The sequence below is a fragment of the Xenopus tropicalis genome, chromosome 1 (assembly GCF_000004195.4).
Source record: "Xenopus tropicalis strain Nigerian chromosome 1, UCB_Xtro_10.0, whole genome shotgun sequence".
In the NCBI taxonomy this organism is placed as follows: Eukaryota; Metazoa; Chordata; class Amphibia; order Anura; family Pipidae; genus Xenopus; species Xenopus tropicalis.
This window is the reverse complement of record NC_030677.2, coordinates 141639633-141660389: the sequence shown is the minus strand read 5'-3', so window position 1 is coordinate 141660389 and position 20757 is coordinate 141639633. Positions and strand designations below refer to the sequence as shown.

General features: G+C 38.3%; 1 protein-coding gene and 1 gene segment (V, D, J or C); both read left to right on the top strand.

Moving 5' to 3' along the window:
* The window catches only part of trac (T cell receptor alpha constant), a 343953-nt gene that overhangs the window by 48085 nt on the left and 275111 nt on the right, over nt 1-20757 (top strand). The window lies entirely within an intron of this gene.
* On the top strand, nt 13866-14620 carry LOC116406697. The segment is given in 2 exon segments: nt 13866-13911; nt 14194-14620. Coding segments are annotated over 2 exon segments (369 nt in total).

The following is a 20757-nucleotide window of genomic DNA, read 5'->3' as shown; positions in this document are numbered from 1 at the left end:
TTATATGCATTAATTGTACAGATTATTCCTGTGAGCTGTCAAGGGTATGTTTGACTGGCTGTTTGTACTTTGCATATAATTTGTAACTCCACACAATAAAGATATTTTGTTATCACCTTGGTGAGTGGTACTTTGACCATAATACTTACACAAAATTTTATAATAAATAAATGAGATTCTACACACACGATTCACTACAGTATTACCGTGTGCGTTAAGTCGCATATCGCACGCGTTAATTTTTGCGCAACCGCATGCGTTAATTAGGGCGCTGAAAAGAATACTAACGCATGATTCATAAACACTTAGGCGCACTAAATATCGCATTAACACCTACTTGGGGCAGGCGGTAATTATAGAAAAGTACAGTTAATGAGCTTTTGGCAATAACATATGGACTTGCAGTGTGATTTATTCAAGTCTGTGTTGGCCCTAGAGTGATGCAGCCGCCAGTTTGCAGGGAAATGGTCATTTTTAATACAGTAATTTTACAAAAGTATTGGCATGTATGGCTAACATGGCATGCGTTTATTCGCACGACTATTTATATGTGGCTACAATTGATGAAATGTTTCGCCAGGCATGGATTTGCGGTGAATTTTTGGACTTGCGGCAAATTTTTTCATGAGTTTCGCAAAACAATCCGCCAATGGCAAAACGCATGAAAAAATTTGCAGCGGAAAAATTCACCGCACGTCCACAAATTTGCCGCAAATCCATGCCTGGCGAAACATTTCATCAATTGTAGCCGCATATAAATAGTCGCAAGCAACAACTTTTTTGGCCGCACGACATTGCAAATTTTTCGCTAAAGATAAACGGAACAGATTTGCTCATCACTAGCGGCTACTATTTATAAGCAGCTACTAATTATATGCTACCATTTATATGCTACTATTTATATGTGGCGACAATTCATATGCGGCGACTATCTATTTGCGGCGACTATACGCGGGCGTTAATGAGTGCATGTACCATCAAGTACTGAACGAAAATAGTCTTTGCGAGTTAAATAACGCATGCAATATCGCGCGAAAATTATGGCAAGTATGCTGATGATGAATCATGCGTTAAGTCGTGAAAACATAGACGCGATAAAAATTTTAACGCACGCTATAAATAGCGCACGTTTTAACACACTTTAGTGAATCAGCCCTAATGTGTTTTATTGGCTTGTATGTTAATTAGGGGATATTAGGCCTATTATAATGATGGGTTAGGCTGGGAGATAATAGGAATAGTGTCTCACCGTGCTATCATATTAATGTTTTTTGTTTTCTTTAATGCTCATTATCAGGAACAAAATCCCTAAAAAATCATTACATCAGTGTTGTGGCGCAATATTAGTACAGAACTATATTTCTCATTCATTTGGAAAACCTAAAGCATAGTAGACATTAGAGGGCGCCTTCTATAGCAGGCCAGACAATGAGTGTGTGTGTGTGTGTCTGTGTGTGTGTGGGGGGGGGGTCAACACTCTATAGACAAATTAAAACAGTGGGAAGACCAGCAAATTGACTCAGGGATGTGATTAACAGTGTTAATCACACAATGGATATTTTATCAGTTTTGTGGAACTGAGTATTCATTTTGTTCATAGAATGAATTCTGTGCTATAGAATCTTGCTTTCTGTCACAAGCATCTATTTTGTCATGAAAATCTAGCTGGAATATGCTATTCAGTTACACCATTATATATTTTGACTAAGTTTTGTTTTACATTATTCATTCTGTTAGAAACGTTACACATAACTGGTTTTGTTGTATGGATGTTATACATTTGTGAGATAGAATGCTTGTTAAAATTTACAGAATGGAGTTTGTAATATAATACTATCCTTTTGTGCTCAAAATTGATTTTTGCTCTCATTCTTCACAAGAAATGTATCTTTTGTATATTTTTTTACCAGTGTATATGTCCACACATTATTTCTGTGTACTAGGGATTGTTTTTTGTATATAGAATGCATTTTTGTAGACAAAATGTGCTTTGGACAAACGGTACCCCATAGATTTCCTAAACATTTGATTATAAAGCAATCATTTGTCCCTGTACTTAAAAGGGGTGCTAAACACACAAATGCATGCAAGCGTAGAACTGTACAGGGATGATACCTAACCATAATATTGTGTTGAGCTGAGAAGCCAAGGTGCTTCCTGCCTTCTCTCCTCCCACCTTCCAACACCACAGCTGCACTCAGCACCCTACAGAACTTCTCTAAAAGACAAGTGTTTTTACTTTCTGAACACCAGTTTGGATTCTGCTGATTTTGAAAGAAAATGTTTCCATTAAAATCAATAGGAAAATCAGTGGCACTTAATATATTTGTGCTGAGCGTTTTTTCAGGTAAGATTAAAAGCTTACTGCATTTTTTTAGATATATATATATATGCTGTAAAAAATATTTTTGGACTATTCTTAATATTATTATATATCTTTGTCCAGCCATTAAAGTACTGATTAGTTTTGCTTACAGGCTGATGCAATTGGTAGAAACACAGATTCCTTATTCTTCTTGTTTTCAGGCTTAAATATTGGAGATGTGATTTGTGTGTAGGGTGTGCGTGCTCTGTGTTCATAATAAAAATATTTTTTTCTCTTTCAGGGGATGTTTCAGCAGATTCAATTGAACCAAAGGATTCCCAATTGTTTGCCAAAGAAGGAACAGATGTATATTTATTCTGCAATTATTCAACCTCATTTACAACTACATATTACCTTCACTGGTACCGGCAGTATAACTCCGGTGGCCCACGGTACATTTTGCATAAACCTAATAAAGGCCCCATGAGTAGTAAAGCTGCAGTGGACAGATTTGAATCTCAAGTGAATTCGAGCTCTACAACCCTTATTATAACTGACTTAAAAATGGATGATACAGCTATCTATCACTGTGCACTCGCTGAGGCCACAGTGTGACAGAACTGAGTTTAGCAGCTACACAAACCCTACAGAATTAAGGAAGCAGCTTAGCACTGAGAGCATCTCAGCCATTCATTCCAGAAGCTCCACCATAGGTACCCCATAGTTATTTCAGCTCACATTAAGGAGCACTGACTTGAGCCAAGAGGGTTGTGTGCAGTTGGCATATGTTGTAGGGCAGTCTCCTATATTCCAACTACTGGGATTCTTCAAGGTGTCTTACAGTAGACCTTGTTTTCAAAGTGGAGCAGAGAGAGGAGAGAGGTACCATTATTCAGTGTACTCCCATTCCCAGAATCACCCAACACTAGCAGAACAGAGCAGCACTGAGCAGCGTTCATGTATCCGTCATATGGAGCAAACTTAGGGGGCTGTTCCTGCTGAATTGTGCTTAGTACAGGGGAATCCCTATGCTGCCATAGTTTATGGTATCTCTCTGTACAGGCTATGAGCAAACTTAGGGGGCTGTTCCTGCTGAATTGTGCTTAGTACAGGGGAATCCCTATGCTGCCATAGTTTTATGGTATCTCTCTGTACAGGCTATGAGCAAACTTAGGGGGCTGTTCCTGCTGAATTGTGCTTAGTACAGGGGAATCCCTATGCTGCCATAGTTTTATGGTATCTCTCTGTACAGGCTATGAGCAAAGTTAGGGGACTGTTCCTGCTGAATTGTGCTGCTTTTAATCAAGGAGAATGGGAAATGGCTCATACAAGGCCCTATAAGCAGCAATATAGCATACTCACTGGAAAATTTATACTCCCCCATTTTGTTGCAGTTAAGGTGGAAATGGTGCTACGTGTGCCATTGTCCTTACCCATCAGATGAAAATGCCAAATTACGGGCCCTGCGCTGCACTGAAAAACAGTATCTTTCACTCCCCCCTCCCTTCCACCCACAGGTGTGGCATCCAACCTGCAGGCTGACAGGACAGTATGAATTGGCATTTATGGTATGGCCATTTCTCTCATCTGCTGCCTTACATATAGCAAAAATTCTACAAAAAATTCACATATGGCCATTAGTGATGAGCAAATCTGTCTATCTGTTTTTTGCAATGTGAGTTTTAAATACACATTGTACATTCTTGATACCTAACTCAAGATGATATAATTTGTCAAATAACCACTTTTTAATTAAAAGGTTTTATTGCAGATACTCAACGTTGGTGACAAACAATGCATGACAAACAATGCATGGGCTCATACCAACTGGTGCAAAATGCAAAAAAGGGTGTAAACCACCATGTTTTTGCACACTTGCACCCAGCCCTGCACATTGCTTAATGGCCACAGCTCTCTGCAGTGTCAGACTGGGACACCAAGGGCCGTCCAGAGAACCTGATATCAAGCACCCTTCAGCCACAGCCCAAAAAAACCCTGATATCCCTATATTTGAGAGATTTATTGTTCAAATGTAAGTCAGCACAGACAGCATAGAAGGCACTGTTCCCCACTATATTCCAGTTCATTGAAGTCTATGGGAAACATTTTATACATTTTTTCACAGCAACCAGAGTGGCAGCTTCCAAAAAGACATTCATGACTAATCTGTATAGGCAGCTGTGCTTTACTGTATGCTCTGTTTGTAGCATTAATGCTAGGAGAAGAGCATAGAGTAATGCAGAGGATACAGACAGAGTGCAGAGGATAGCACAGACAGGTCACAGGCTGGACATCTCTATCCCCTTGCTGTTCACAGCATAGATCATATGGTTGTTTGAGGAATCGCTAAGCACTTGTTCTCCTGTTTGCACTGTGCAAATTCTTGCTGAGAAACTTCCCCTCCCAGCTCTATGTAATTAACATTTTCCTTGGAATTTCCTGCTTATTCGTCCGCTATAAATTTGGCTTCTGTCATTTCCCTGACCACATCACAGACTTGGAAACTAACTCTTTCATATTTTTTTTACTATTAGGTGTAACACTTGTTTGGCTATGGAATGGTTAAACCAGGCTAGTAGTGATTTGAGAGCATGTGCTACATGTGACTCTCTTTCTTAAGATGCTTAGGTGGAAGATACCTGAACGGAGCTGAGGGTGTAGTTGAACTACAACTCACTGTAACTGTGTAGTGCAGTGCAGAAAATATGGATGCCAGAAAGGTTCTTGCTGTTGAACTATGAACAAATTTATTGTCAGAGACAATGCAATGCAGAGTTATCACATACACACACAAGCAGAGGTAAATGTTACTTGATAATACACTCTGAGGAAGAAGAGAGGGTGTACACCGGTTTATCCCGCCTCTTGGTGGAGTCTGGGCAGGGTTAATATGCTTTTCAGCCAATACCCCTGTGGAGGTAGTCTGAGTAGATATCTGATCCTTCAGGTTGATAACCTCTAGTATATGAGTCCTCGGGGTGAGTAGGGATCAGAGTTTATTCTATGCCTGTCTCTATCTCTACTCTGTGGCCCTACACTGAGGTAACTTTGCCGGATAGGAGAGATACTCCCAGATCTAATCTCTCCTTTGTTGGGGCTATTAAGACTGCCTTTTCTTGCTAGTTGCTGACTACTTCACTTTTCTAGAAAGTGCTATGACAAATCTGCTGTGCTTACTAAGACCTCATTCACAGGGCCCTCTCCCCGACTTTCTCCAGAGGGATGATATCCTCTGGGGTACAATGGCTTCTGGGGCCTACTTATGCTCCCAGGCTCAGTGGAGCTGTTAGTGAGAAGCATGAAACAGCCAAAGAGGAAGTCACACCCTCCTGCTAGACACTATATCAGTCTGCAGGGGGCGTGAACAACTTGAGGGCTCTCCCAATAACAGTAAAGGTGTGAAGAGGTAGGGTTTAAAGCCATAGGGAGCTTAACCCTATGAGTCCCTACATAGGAATAAATGAAACAAAAGCAAGCATGGAAAAAGGTAAAAATGAGTTAATGCTCTGTGCTCCAGAAAGCGCAAAGAGCACACCAAGGTTATGGCCCACCAGGAAAGTCCCAGTACCCCATCAGGCCAGTCCAACACTAGGGGGCACATTTACTAAGCAATTTTGAGATAAAGATTTTTTCTTAGTTCTAGATAATTTCGAGTTTAACAAATGGGTTTTCGCCTCATTTTTTTCGGTATTGTTCCCTGAAAAAAATTGAGTTTTTTTAAAATAGCTCCCATAATTCGTGATTTATTAATGTTTAGTTCACTTTTTTTGTCAAAATAAAAATTTCAGCAGGTTTGATCTGTCGAGTACCATTAATTCCTATGGAGGCTTAGGATAGTAGAAGAATAGAATAGTCAGTGACAGCCTGCCCTTGAACTCTCAATAAGAAATTAATCCCTCATTATTTTCAGTTTCACCAAGCTTCAAAGGGAAATTAATCCCCTCATTGTTTTCAGTTCCACTCAGATTCAAGGGGAAATTAATCCCCTATTGTTTTCAGTTTCACCCAGCTTCAAGGGGAAGTTAATCCCATCATTGTATTCTATTTCATGTGAAACTTAAACACATTATTGTTTTCAAAGAATGAGTTCCAATTTTAAGTTCCAATTTTTTAAGTTTTAACAATACTTTTAACTCTAAAAATTCGGGATTTTCAAATGTAAACTCAAAATTTTCATATGAACGATTCAAGCATTATCGTGACATTTTATAAATACAGCAATGATCAAGTTTCATTTGAATTCATACCATGTCGTGTTTATAAGATTTTCAGGGCCAGAAAAAAAATGAATTTTAGTAAACGTGCACTTCAAAATTCACTTTTGTAGATACATACAGATGAGCAAGCAATACCATAACCAAAAGCTACAAAGGAAACTGGACAAGCATTATCTTATTATATTATTATATATTGCTGTATACAGCTTGAGACCTGGATAAGGGATCAATATTTAAATCACCATACTTTAAGTCTGCTAAATATCATTAAAACAAATAAACACTATGACTTAACAATATGAATTAATGCAGCTACAGTACAAAGTGTTGATATTATTACAGAGAAAGTGGAAACCATTTTTAAAAATTAGAATTATTTGCTTAAGCACGTGCCTCTTCTGTTTGGCCCTAGTTCCGGCCCTGAGCTTAAGGCTCATGTTCCATCTTCAATGGACTGAAAAAAAATGATATTTTTTACTAACAAAACATATACAGCAAACAGTGTGTGTATCTTTTTTTATATCTGTGTTGTATGATACTAAATTGACACAAGGTGTCACTATTTCACTAAAATTGAGCACTTTGTTGTTAAAGCACATATAACTCAACTTAAACATAGCATAAGCCACTACCAACTACTATGTGCCAATCAGAGCTTTACTTTCATTTTATAACTTACAGCAGACTGTTCAAAACTTGCTATTGGTGACCTATCCTCACTTGTGCAATTTAACACCTATGTTCAGTATTTGATCCTTTGTGTCTCATACCCTCTTCTCCTTTAAACTGTTATTGTTCAGCACTGTGGAATATGTTGGCGCTTTATAAATAAATGTTAATAATAATAATAATAATAACTGTAAGCTCTAATGAGTAAAGTCCTAATTACTCCTGCATCGGTGACTCTGTGTAATCTGTATGATTTATGTGAAGACCTGCTATGGAAATTTGTTTGTGATTTATACTGGGGATGCATCGAATGCACGGTTTTTGGTTTTGGCCGAACCCTGAATCCTTCGTGATAGATTCAGCTGAATACCAAACCAAATCTGAATCCTACTTTGCATAAAGAAATTAGTCTACAGAAGGGTTTAATCATTTTTTTACTATTTGTTCATGTAACCAAAGTTCACATGATTTTAAGTATTCAGATTCGGTTTGGCCAGACACTTGCATTCGGGCGAATTCAAATCCTGCTGAAAAAGGCCAAATCTTCGCTGAATACCAAACTGAATCCTGGATTTGGTGCATCCCTAGTTTATAGGTAAGTTGTTAATAACCGGAATAATAATTAAAATGTCCTGTACAGGTATGGGATCCCTTATCAGGAAACCTGTTATCCAAAAAGCTCCGAATTACGGAAAGCCTGTCTCCCATAGACTCCATTTTAATCAAATAATTCAGAATTTTAAAACTGATTTTCTTTTTCTCTGTAGTAATAAAACAGTACCTTGTAATTGATCCCAACTTAGATATAAATAATCCTTACTGGAGGCAAAACAATCCTATTGGGTTTAATTAATGTTTTATTGATTTTTTAGTAGACTTAAGGTATGGAGATCCAAATTACGGAAACATCCCTTATCCCGAATGCCCTTGGTCCTGAGCATTCTGGATAATGGGTCCTATACCTGTATATGTTGTATAAGAAACAAAAATGTGCTAATATTTGCCATGAGCTGATAGAGAACTCTTTTTATTTAACAGTTATGACATTTCATCTTTGTTGTTTTTTTTTGTTTTTTTTAAAATTAGCACTTATCAAAATCAACCACTATGTCCAACCAGCAGGGAATTTTCTAATGGCATCTGATAGACAAGACCTAAGGCAAAGAATAAGGGTCAATTACTGAGATGAAATGTGCTTTACTCACTTAAAAATGTAACCAGATCATCCTTCCTATTGGCAGAGATTAAGGTAAAATCAGACCAAATGATTAAAGTGTATAAGTTAGTGGTTAGAAAAAGCCATGCTTTTGATGAACCACAAGTTGTAAGCTCCACCCAAAACTTTACTTTAAATCAGCCATCTAAGGTGAAAAACCTGCAAAAGAAGCTATTTGCTCTGAGCATATGGAACTTGAGATGAGGATTTCTGTTGTCTTTGTTACTTTCCTTTCAGGTAATGTAGAAGAGCAGCAGTGGTTATAATATACAATAGCATGATGCTAATATTTCTAGATGAAAACCTCAGTTTCAGTACCATAAAGCAGTAATCTTGTTCATTTCACAAAAAACCATGGTGTGCTTTGTAAATGCTATTAGTTTCTCTAGTTGTAATTTCTAATCACACCAAAATCTTAAATAGGAGATTCGATACTAATATGTTTTAGTTGTAGAAAATTAACAGTGATTAAAATAGATATAATATTGTATGTATTGTGTGTTTTTTTCAGGGGCCCTGGGGCAGTACTCTGTAAATCAGCAGGGCCATCAGATTGTTCCAGAAGGAGATCCTTTTCAAATTAATTGTTCCTACACTGGTACAGAGTACAGTATCCAATGGTATCGACAAATGGGGAACCAACCACTTGAAGCAATAGGAGTGCTTCTTACTAAAGGCTATTTGACAAAGAATGATTTCACTTTTTTTCTTGATAACAAGGAGAGATTCACCTTTCTGTACCTGAACATCTCCAGGATGGAAGACTCAGCAGTGTATTATTGTGCAGTGGAGGCACAGTAGCACATTCTTGTAGAGGCAGAGTACAATATTATCATGCAGGGAATACAATGTGTGGTTTATAGGAATTTCTTTCACATGTTTTAACAGTGATGAAACTGGAAATGTTAGGCTATTGATTGCTAAAGATTTTATCTCTCCTTTACTCTCTTTCTTATGGCCTGCCTGTAACTGAAGTAGAACAGACATTTACCCATCACATCATGTAGAGGAAACCCGCTTTAAAAACTGTCTTATAACATATCTTATCATCAGTCTGGTTAAACCTAACTTGTAGATCTGGACTTATTTTTTACTAGGTGAATCCTACTTCAATATTTAGAAGTCTACAAAAGTCTACAAAGGGGTTATAGAGTGTCTAAGAGGTTGAGTCTGCCCTAGTAGGGGTTTATTAAGGTACTGTAGCAGGTCTCATGGTATTAGACTTAGAACAGCAATACTCCCATAAAAAAAACTTCCTGATTATCATTAGCATTGCACATATTAGTTAGAACAGTTAACAATGCTGAATGATAAAAGTTAAAGATAAATCTTTGCAAGCATGAGTATTAAACTCATTTACTATGGGTGCCATATTTTATGGAACATAAATATAAGTTATGTAGAGGTCCATGGGGTTCCCCTAGGCTTGGAAATCCCCTACTGGTTGGAAATTCCTTGGCTATGATCTGCTAAGAGCTGGGTCTATCTTAGGATTGGGAGGGGGAGTGTTCCATGTTACCAAGTGTACCCTGGCAGTTCAAGATTTGGCCAGGAGGTGTTAGTTTCTCCTTAGTCTTTATAAAGGAGAGACTCCACATGTTCTTTGCTCTTCGGACTTCCACTTCAGGAGGGAGTGAATATTGCTAGGAGCCAGAGCCTCAGTAAGGAGAGGCCCCAAGGGTAGTCAGCCCTTGGTGAAGTTGAGGATCAGGGCCCCGTGAATGAGACATTAGATAGTTGCAGGTGTAGCTCCTGTAGCAGTGCACTGTAGGAGTGTAAGGCAGTTAGGGTTGAGCTAGAAAGAGAAGTCTTAAGCTCCAACATAGCTCCAATATTGCTCTCCTCTCCCAGGTAATATTGCCTGTAGTGTAGGGATCCCAGTGGATAGGGAATCAGGATATAGAATTCCCTGATGTGTTATTGTGCTATTATGTGCTATGTGCTATTATGGGGTGTTGAAGAAGTGAGATTCCTGCCAAGTCTATTCATAGGGGAGTGTCAGCCTGTATTACACTCTGCATGGGTGTTGCCTGTACCACTTGCCTCTGAGCAACTATCTTGTGAGTAAACCATGTGGATATTCAATAAACTGATTCGGGTTTGTTGTTTGCAAGAACATTTGGTGCTCTGTGTCTTTATTTCTCTATATAGCAGCAAGAAAAGTGTAGTTGCACAACACCCTCACCTTCCTTTTCCACTTAGTGAAGGCCCATTCTGGGTGAGAGAGTACAGTGTAACCCATGTTCTACTGGTACTAGTCTGGGAAGGCAGTTATTGAGCCGATATAGACATTTGTTTAATTTGTTGTTAAAGTACCTACATCTGAAGGTCTGAAGGCTGGATTGATAATAAAATTTTGAAACCATCCAACTAGAGAAATCCCCTGAGATTTCTTCTAAAGATAGTGACCACATCCATAAGTTCTTGGACACATATTTTAATTGGTGAAAGCAGATGGCTAGCATTCCACTTGTAGCTCTAATATGGATTAGAGACTGGAATTCATAACATGAGTGGAATAAGATATAAGATATTACTTATTTGACCTTCTAAGATCAACTGTTACATTATAAACTGTTTATGGTAAACATGTTACTAACTATCAACCAGGGGAAGTGACAGTAGCTCTAGGGTGACTGCATCCAATAGCCTTTGTTATTTTTTAATAAATCAATCTCATTAAACAATGTGTGGTTGAAGGGTCCCTTCCCTAAAGTAACACTAAATAGATCATTCCTTGGAATGGAAAGTAAATAACACACATCAGCTCTTAAAGGAGAAAGAAAGGTAAAAACTAAGTAAGCTTTATCAGAAAGATCTATGTAAATACAGCCATAAGCACTCACAGAAACGCTGCACTGACTTCTCTGTCAAAAGATTTGTTGTGTCTGTTTTCCTGTGCCAGAGAAGGAAGCTGACTCATAGTCTAAATAACTGAGCATGCATACCGGTCTGGGTGTCGGTGCAGGAGCGAGGCATTATGGGGACTTTCTTTATCCAGCTCAGCATTTTTTTCCTGGTTGGCTTCTGATCATATGAACGGGAGAAATATGGGGAGACTTAAGGGCACTATTGAGACAACTGAAGGTATGCCTGCAGCTTGAGATTAACTCTTTATTAGCCTTTCCTTCTCCTTTAACTCATATCACCAATAACATAATTAAATACTTTAAGGATTCGGGGCTTTTAAAGATCTGCTGCAGGACCATATGCACCATCATTTCTTTTCATTTGGCTTAGTACTGATCTATATCTGGTGAGTAGGCTGGCTCACTGGGTGTAAAGGAGAGATCATACAAGTGCACAAGTCACTATTATTATTATTAACATTTATTTATAAAGCACCAACATATTCCACAGCCCTGAATGGATTTTATCGGTCACTTTTAACTTTTTTAACTGGTATATTTATACAAACACACAATTGTTATTTAAATTGTGCTTACTTTTTTGTATTAGATTTGATCTATCAGTTTTGGCTGTTCTAAAAGGAAAATAAGGCAGTTTAAACCTACCCTTTCATTTTAGAAATGACAATAAAAGTGATATAAATTGCACCAGTTACATGGATGCAATGGTATTTGCTTCTTTTCATGTAAGTTTTTTTTCTTTTGTGTGTTCGCTGTATGAGGTATATAGAACCAAGTTCCATGCACATTATGAAGTGGTGGAACAATGAAACTACTCTGCAAAGTATAAGCTACAAAGACACTTGTCCAGCTATTGCTTGACTACCAGAATTGCTCACTGGCTCAGTAGGTAACGATTTACAAAATACATATAGGTTCCAAACCACATTTGAAAAAAAAAATATACAGTAGTGTTCTATCCCACAACTACCTGTATAAGAAGTTGTGGCTTTAACCACATGCTCTGAGCCCCTCCTACAAGGCAATCTGTTACACATAAACCAGCCAAAGTATAGAGGAGCATTCTATGTTTGGAGCACACATAAGCAAAGATGAGGGTTTGTGGTCTACTAGCAATTTTCATTACAGGTACAAGATTGATATATATTTTCCAGTTTCTAAGAATGAATTAGAGTTAACATATTATTAGTAATCTGTATGTGTGCTTTTTTCAGGAGTGATAGGACAGTATACTGTAGATCAGCCCAGCAATCAGAATGTTATAGAAGGTGATCCTTTTCAGATCAACTGCTCCTATACAGGCACAGAGAGTACCTTGCAGTGGTACCGGCAGATTCGTGACCAGCCACCCCAAGCACTGCTGGTACTACCTAATACTGGTTACAAATCAGACAATGGTTTTACTATGTTTTTGGACATAAAAAGCAAATTCACCTTTCTATACAAGAACATAACTCGGATGGAAGATTCAGCCATGTATTATTGTGCACTGGAAGCACAGCAGTTTAGCCTCATAGGGGCAGAGTACAATATCCTGATACAAGGAATAAGATACCTGTTAAATATTATTTAACTGGTTGTATGTTTGCATGACTTCCTAAATCTGTGAAACTAAAAATGGCAAACTCAAGTGAGTAAATGAGTAAGTTAATTAATGACTGCCATGATTATGAATTATCATGTCACTGATAATTTTCAGCTAGCGATGAGCGAATTTTTTCGCCTGGCATGGATTCACAGTGAATTTCTGCTGTGAAAATTTGCGGTCACATCAAAAACAGGCGCAGCCATGCCAAAGAGGGCACGGTCACATAAAAAAACGCCCAGCCACGTAAAAATAGACGCGTTTCACAAATTTTGTGCCGTTCCACAAGTTTTTCTGTAGTTTCCTGAATTTTTAGGCAATGCAAAATTGGACTGATCACTATTTTCAACTTTTAGCCCTGTTTATGCAGACACACTAGGAGACTGCTCTCAATAGATATTACTAATATACTATTCATATGTTTCATATTTATATGAACAGAGCTTAGTAATAAGTCAAGGCACCTTCCACATGTATGTAAGGTACATCTTTGGACACCCCTTTAGATGACATGTCATGCCTTCACTGTTGTTAAAATACATTTAAGACACTTTTGCAGTAAACCAAAACATATAAGCCTTCCTTTCCTTTCATATACTGAGTTACTCACCTCAGTGTTCACTCATGCCCAGTCTGACTTGCGCTGCACTAAACCACAGTTACAGTTGAGCAATAATAGACGTATTCGCAGGGATGCATTAATGTTTAATTGTTAATTGTTTGTTTGATTAACGGCAGCTGGAGGGCTACACGGCCAGACTGGAAGTCCTGTCCCTTGTGCCAGATTTTGCCTGTTTTTTTCACAGAAGTGAATCTGGCCCATTTTTATATTGATAAGCAACTTTTTCATAAAACTATATTTTTTTGTTGACTTATGATGAAACAGGTAGAAGAAGCGTAGATTTAACCACAAAACATAAGCCCCACCCAGGCGCTTACAACACAAGCTGTTGAAAATAAATGTGCCAACATACAGCAGTGGCTTTTTTGTTCAGAACCGATGAAAACTAACATGAGGATTTGGGGTTTCTTTGCAATTTTCATTACAGGTATATAATATGATTATATATATATATATTATATATTATCTCTCTGATTCTTCTCTTTAAGCTGTAGATTGTTCTTATAGTTGTAATGGAAAAACAGTTAATTAGAGAAGATAATATTCATAGCAAGTTTCTAGGATATTTTGGTTCCTTCTATAAGATGATTATTTATTTTATTTATTTATTACTAATTAGCTTATAAAGATATCACCTTAAAGACAATGTTGGTATCAAAATTGATATACATATATAATCTGTTAATAATATAAAGATGTTTTCTTTTAGACACCGTGGCACAGTATTCTGTAGATCAGCCAGGCAACTACAGATGTAAACAAGGGGATCCATTTCAGATAAACTGTACCTATACAGGCACAGAGAACAGCCTACAATGGTACCGGCAGACTCGTGACCAACCACCCCAAGCATTGTTATTACTGTTTGGTACTGGTTACAAATCAGAAAACAGTTTTACTATGTTTTTGGACACTAAGAGCAAGTTTACCTTTCTGTACAAGAACACAAGTCAGACAGAAGACTCAGCAGTGTATTTCTGTGCACTGGCAGCACAGCAGTTCAAACTGATAGAAGCAAAGTACAAGATCCTATTGCAATAAAATAGCACAGCATGCTCATGGTGCCTTGAGAATGAATGGTGTGCCCAAAACATGTGATGTCATATAGTACCTAATAACAGATGTCACGTGCTACAATTAGGGGCAGATTTATCAAAATGTGAGTTTAGAGCTCAATACATAAAAACTCTCCCACAATCTATTCATTCCTATGTGAATTTTAGAAGCATATTTATCAGTGATGAAAGGAAGAACTCACCATTTGATAAATACACTTTTTAAAATCCCATAAGGAGTTCTGTTCTGGAGCTCAGTTTCTTTCACCTTCGATGCTGTGTTGATGCTACTGACTACTAGCTCCCTAACTAACCTCACTCCTAGGTGCATAGTTATAAAAGCGCTTATGTCATTCACCAAAAACATGATGTAAGAATAACTGATAATATACTTATAAAAGTGCACATCATTTTTTAATTATAACATATATAGATTGATTTTTTTTGAGCTAACTAAAACAGTTAAGTATAAACTGGTAATAACATGAAGACAATAATTCTCTTCTCACAGAGAGACAGTAAAAAATATAATTCACACTCGCCAATGAGGATGTTTGGTTCAGGTGCACATGCTCCACACCGAGCGTGTAGTTGTAACTAGAAAGGGAAGTTTGAGAACAAACTTCATGTTGGGTTGAAAAACGTGAAGTCACTCAATGAAATCTGATCTGTTGTTGGCTCCGCCCACTTTTTACAACCTTGGACCACAGTTATATAGTAAAAACCACTGTACAAAGTTTGGGACCCTGGTTTTAATAGTGTCTGAATGGCAGCAATTTAAATTTCCCCACTGAAAGTCAACAAATGACATCTGATTGGCGGCTGGTGGCTCCGCCCACTTTTCTAGCCTGGAATTCTGGAACTGCAGTTACCCAGTGACTAACTCTGCAAAGTTTAGGGACCCTAGGATTAATAGTTAAAGAATGGCAGCAGTTTAAATTTAAACCAATAAAAGTCAATAGATAAATTGTGATTGGTGGTTGGTGGGTGTGCCCACTTTTTCTAACCTTGAGTCAAAGTCCCCCAGTGACAAACAGTGGGCACCCTGGCATAAATAGTGTGAGAATTACAGCATTTTAAATTCAATAGATGAAATCTGATTGGCTGTTAGTGGCCCAACCCACTTCTCCTATTTTTAAAGTGCAGTTCCCCAGTGACCAACTTTGCAACATTTGGGACTGGCTGTTTGTGGCTCCGCCTACTTTTTCTAATTTTGAATCACAAAATACCCAGTGACTAACTTTGGAAAAATTAACAACCATGGAATTAATACTTAATAATGGCATCAGTTTAAATATAAACCAATGAAATTTAATGGGTGGAAATGGATTGGCTGTTGGTGGCCCCTCCCACTTTTTCTAACCCTGAATACATAGTCAGCATGAGAAAGGCAGCATTTTAAATTTAAACCAAAAAATTAGGGTGAAGTCTGATTGGCTGTTGGTGGCTCCACCCACTATTTAAAACCTAAAAATGCAGTACCCTAGTGTCCCTGGTGTTAATACTGTGAGAATGGCAGCAGGCTGAATTTTCCCATTAAAAAAATCATAGGTAAACTCTGATTGGCTGTTGGTGGCACCACCTACTTTTTCTAACTCTGAACCACAGTTACCTGGTGACTAGCTCTCTTTGGGGACCTTAGTATTAATATTTAAAGAATGGCAGCAGTTTAAATTTAAACATATGAAGTCTATGAAATCTGATTGGCTGTTGTTGGCCCCGCCCACTTTTCTAAACTTGGAACATAGTGACCCAGTGACAAATTGTTCAAAGTTTGGAGACTGACATTAAACATGTGAGAATGACAGCAGTTAAAATTTCCCCACTGAAAATAATGAAAGAAATGTGATTGGCTTTTGGCGGCCCCGTTCACTTTTTCTAACCTTAAATACGCAGTCACCCAGTGACTGACTGTGCAAAGTTTGGGAACCCTGGCATAAATAATAATAAAAAAACACAGTTGTGTCCATAAGTGATGCCTGGGGTATTGTAAATGATCCCTTTAGACTAGTTTATGAATGGAAGGCCAAAACTGTGCACAATTTTGTATGCATTTAAATAATAGTAACAAAGGTACTTATATATGCTCCTTAAACCTTGAGCATAGTATATAGGCTCAACTCACTAAGATATACCTGAAAGTATCACCTCCTCAAGATAGAGGTTAACTCCAGGACTCTTTTTGCATGCATGTGCAATGGACGTTGTACCTTGAGCACAACTGCTGGCAATTCATGAAGACAGACTAAACAATACAGAGACTGTATTGTACCTGATCACCCTGTTTAGGGATATAGTATTGAAAATTAAAATACAAGGAGCCATTTGCAACTGCAATGCAATTATGCTAAGTTAGCAGAGCAAGATGGCATAATAGTGGACAAAAACAGGCACAAGTCAGAGGGCAAGTGGCAGTCCAGTAAAGTTAAAGGTCAGGGCAAAGTCAAGAATGGCAGAACAGGAAACCCAGGAACCAAATAGCTATATCTATAACCAAGCATAGATAGCAATAACTGGCATCCTTTAAAAGCCAGAATAGCCTGAGGCAACAATCACATCAATGGGCATTCATAACTGTGCAACACTGCCATTATAGTGTGGGAAAAATTGGAGGCACATGCTGGCACAAGGACCAGACTCCACTCCCGACAACAACAGGTTTAATGCAATATAGCAGGAAAGCAGAGAGGGGATCCCCTTAGGTAAAAGCACCTTGATTTATTTAGCAATTAAATCAACTTAATGACCAATATGTACACCAAGAACGCAGGATTGAGAGTATGGAAGCAAATTAAATTCTATAAACTAACATTTGCATTTTGATTGAATTCACTAACCATACATTTAATGTAAATAATATTTTATTATATTATGGTTGATTAAACATTTTTAAATTAGGCCAATCCAAACAATATGAATTACATATTAATAATATCACAGTCAATTCGAACTCTCTGCAGATTCTCTTTCATTAATGTTTTCATGGCACATGATTTGTTTCTTTTTGAGGACACCCCAATGGTCACTGGTCAAATTTCCTTTTAGTCTCTATTTTGTAACACTGACCTAACCCCCTGTGCTGTTTTACCCATTCTACTGCTTATTCTTTATAGATTTTTATTATTTTAATACTCTTCAGCTTTTGTCATTGGCTAAATCTTCCCAAGGCACCAAAACACTACTGCTATCAGTACCTGCTCACTGACTACCATGGATAAGCTGTAGGGGCATTTCTAAGCATTTCTGCAGCTGCATTCTTCTACATGAGGAGATCAGAATTCCAGGTTTCAACAAAAAATGAACATTTTGTTCCTAAAGTTACCCTGGGAATTTTTTTTTTGCTGTTCCTGATATATTGCCACATGAAGCAGGGTAATCACCTTGTCAAAATAACTCATCCCTTAGTGCTGTTCTTATAGAGACTTGGAGCAACATATCTATGTATGATATGTATCTGGAACCTCTCAGTCAACTGAACAAGAACCACTGTTCATGTATAATTGTAGAGCAGGTGGGGATCAATCAGTACAGGTAAAAATAAATCTAGTTGTGTATGATGAACCCAAAATGCTCATTGATTACTCCATTGTTTCTGCACAAACATTTGCAAGATCAAAATGCTATATTCCATTTGCACATGGACAAATGGTTAGCTAAAGAAATTTATCAATACTTGTACACTGCCTTTTTACAACCCACTCTTAAGGTGTAGGGATGTAGCGAACCTCAAAAAAAAAGTTTGTGAACCCGTTCGCGAACTTACACCAAAAAGTGCGAAAGTTTGCAAACTTTGTGAACCCCATAGACTTCAATGGGAAGGTGAACTTTAAAACCTAGAAAAGCCATTTCTGGCCAGAAAACTGATTTTAAAGTTGTTTAAAGGGTGCCACGGCCTGGACAGTGACATGCAGGAGGGGGATCAAGGGCAAAAATTTCTCTGAAAAATACTTTGTTGACAAAGCGTTGCATAAAAACGCAAGCTATTCCTATGTATACGCAAAGGTAGCTGTCAGACCTAGCGGAAATACGCTGCGTTTTTTGCTATTTCGCGCTATTAGCACCATGGAAACGGATTTGCTGAAAAACACCATGTGTGGCTTGTGCGGCGTTTTTAGGCCGAGAAAAAACACAGCGGAAAAACGCCACGCGAACCCAAATTGCGAACATACGCGAAAAGTTTGCAAACTTGCGAACACACGATGTTTGCACGAATTAGTTCGCCGGCGAACAGTTCGCTACATATCTATGAAGGTGGCCATACACCTTCAGATATGCTCGCTTGGCGATGTTGCCAAGCGAGCTGCTCTTCTCCCGATATCCCCCGCCTACTGCTAGGCCATATCAGGCGAATCCAGACTAATTCGGTCGTTTGGCCCTGGGGCCAAACTATCGAATTAGAACGATGGGTATAGGCGAAGTCAGATCAGGGACTGCATCAATACATTTTTTAACCGATTTCAGGCCAGATATCAGTCTGGCAGGCCCGCTGTTAGTGCGCCTACACGGGGCGATTAGCTGCCAAATCGATCTAAAGGGCCGAGATCGGCAGCTACAATCGGCCCGTGGATGGCCACCTTAACAAAACACTGTCCTTCACTTCACATGCATTGAAATGCTTAGTATTTCCCTTATAAAAGTAATTTCAGTCTGTTTATATTTAAGCCCCTACTTGACTTTTTTTTTTACTTTAGAAGCAGGTTACTGCAGCATGTTGGAAAATACTGGGTTTTATAGTATATATATTTATAGTGGTTTTGCTGTACCTACACTGGGTTGCACTAGGTGGTGCTGTGAGCCAGCCTTATTTTCATTGGAGTAACCCTTAAAGCCTGTAAATTGAATGCTTAAACATATAAAAAGAATGTAACATGACTCCTTTTACCCACATTTTGTTTCAGTTGCACTCATGATCTTGCAAATCCCAATCTTCAGAGTTCTGCTGGTTCTTTCACACTGTAAGTAGTTTGTGTATATTCAAATTATGGGATAAGCTCACAATTTAATTTTCTGTAATACACAGCGTATGGACTGATGTTGTGATTTATCATTTCTTTTTTCCTTCCTTTTTTTCTTGGTTTACATTTTGAACAATCAGATTAATCATTTATTTCACAGGGTCAGTTTGTTGGACCAGTGTTATCCAGCCACCTATGATGGAGACAATATCAGGGGCTAATGTTATTCTTCCATGTAACCATACCTCTATCACTTCTGGTGATTATATTTACTGGTATAAAAACATTCCTGATCAAGGACTCCAGTCATTAATTCGTGGATTTAAGGATACAGCCTCTGACAGCCGCACATTGACCTTCAGCAAAGACAGAAAGTCCAGTGAGCTCCATATACAGAACATCAGACCGGAGGAGAGCGGAATGTATCTGTGTGCTCTGCAGGACACAGTTGTGCAGCTGAATGCACTCTCTGTACAATAAGCAATAATGTGCAGTGTAAGGGAATTCAGGGGGTGGGGAGAAGAACATGCAGTATTGCTTAGAGACACATGTATATACTGTGTGTGGTAACATTCAGCACCAAATATGTTAGTTACTTAGGGGCACATTTACTAATCCACGAACGCCCGAAAAGTGTCCGAATGCGTTTTTTTCGTAATGATCGGTATTTTGCGATTTTTTCGCAAATTGTTGCGACTTTTTCGTAGCCATTACGACTTTTTCGCAAATTGTCGTGACTTTTTCGTAGCGTTACGACTTTTTCGTAGCCATCGCGCTGAGTACAAAAGTTTCGGATTCATTCAAGCTTCGGTATTGTGACTTTACTTGGGCCAGGTTGGAGCTGCAGAGTGCCATTGAGTCCTATGGGAGGCTTCCAAAATCATGCAAAGTCTGAAAGTTTTGCCCGCAGTTTACGAGCGCTCAATACGAAAAAGTCGCGACAAGATACGAGCAAATCGTAACGGCTACGAAAAAGTCACGACAATTCGCGCAAGTCGTCAAGGCTACGAAAAAGCCGCGACAATTTACGAAAAGTCGTAACGGCGACGAAAAAATTGCAAAAAATACGAAAAAGTCGCAAAATGTTAGTTTTCCAATCTGAATTTTTCCCATTCGGATTCGGATTCGTGGGTTAGTAAATCAGCCCCTTAGTGTAAGAGAATAGATCCCTGTCAAATGTTTTTTGTCTCTTTACTTTCTACTGAAATTCTTTATACACAGTGTTAGCATTTCAAATATATGATTTGATTTCTAAAGTGTTTT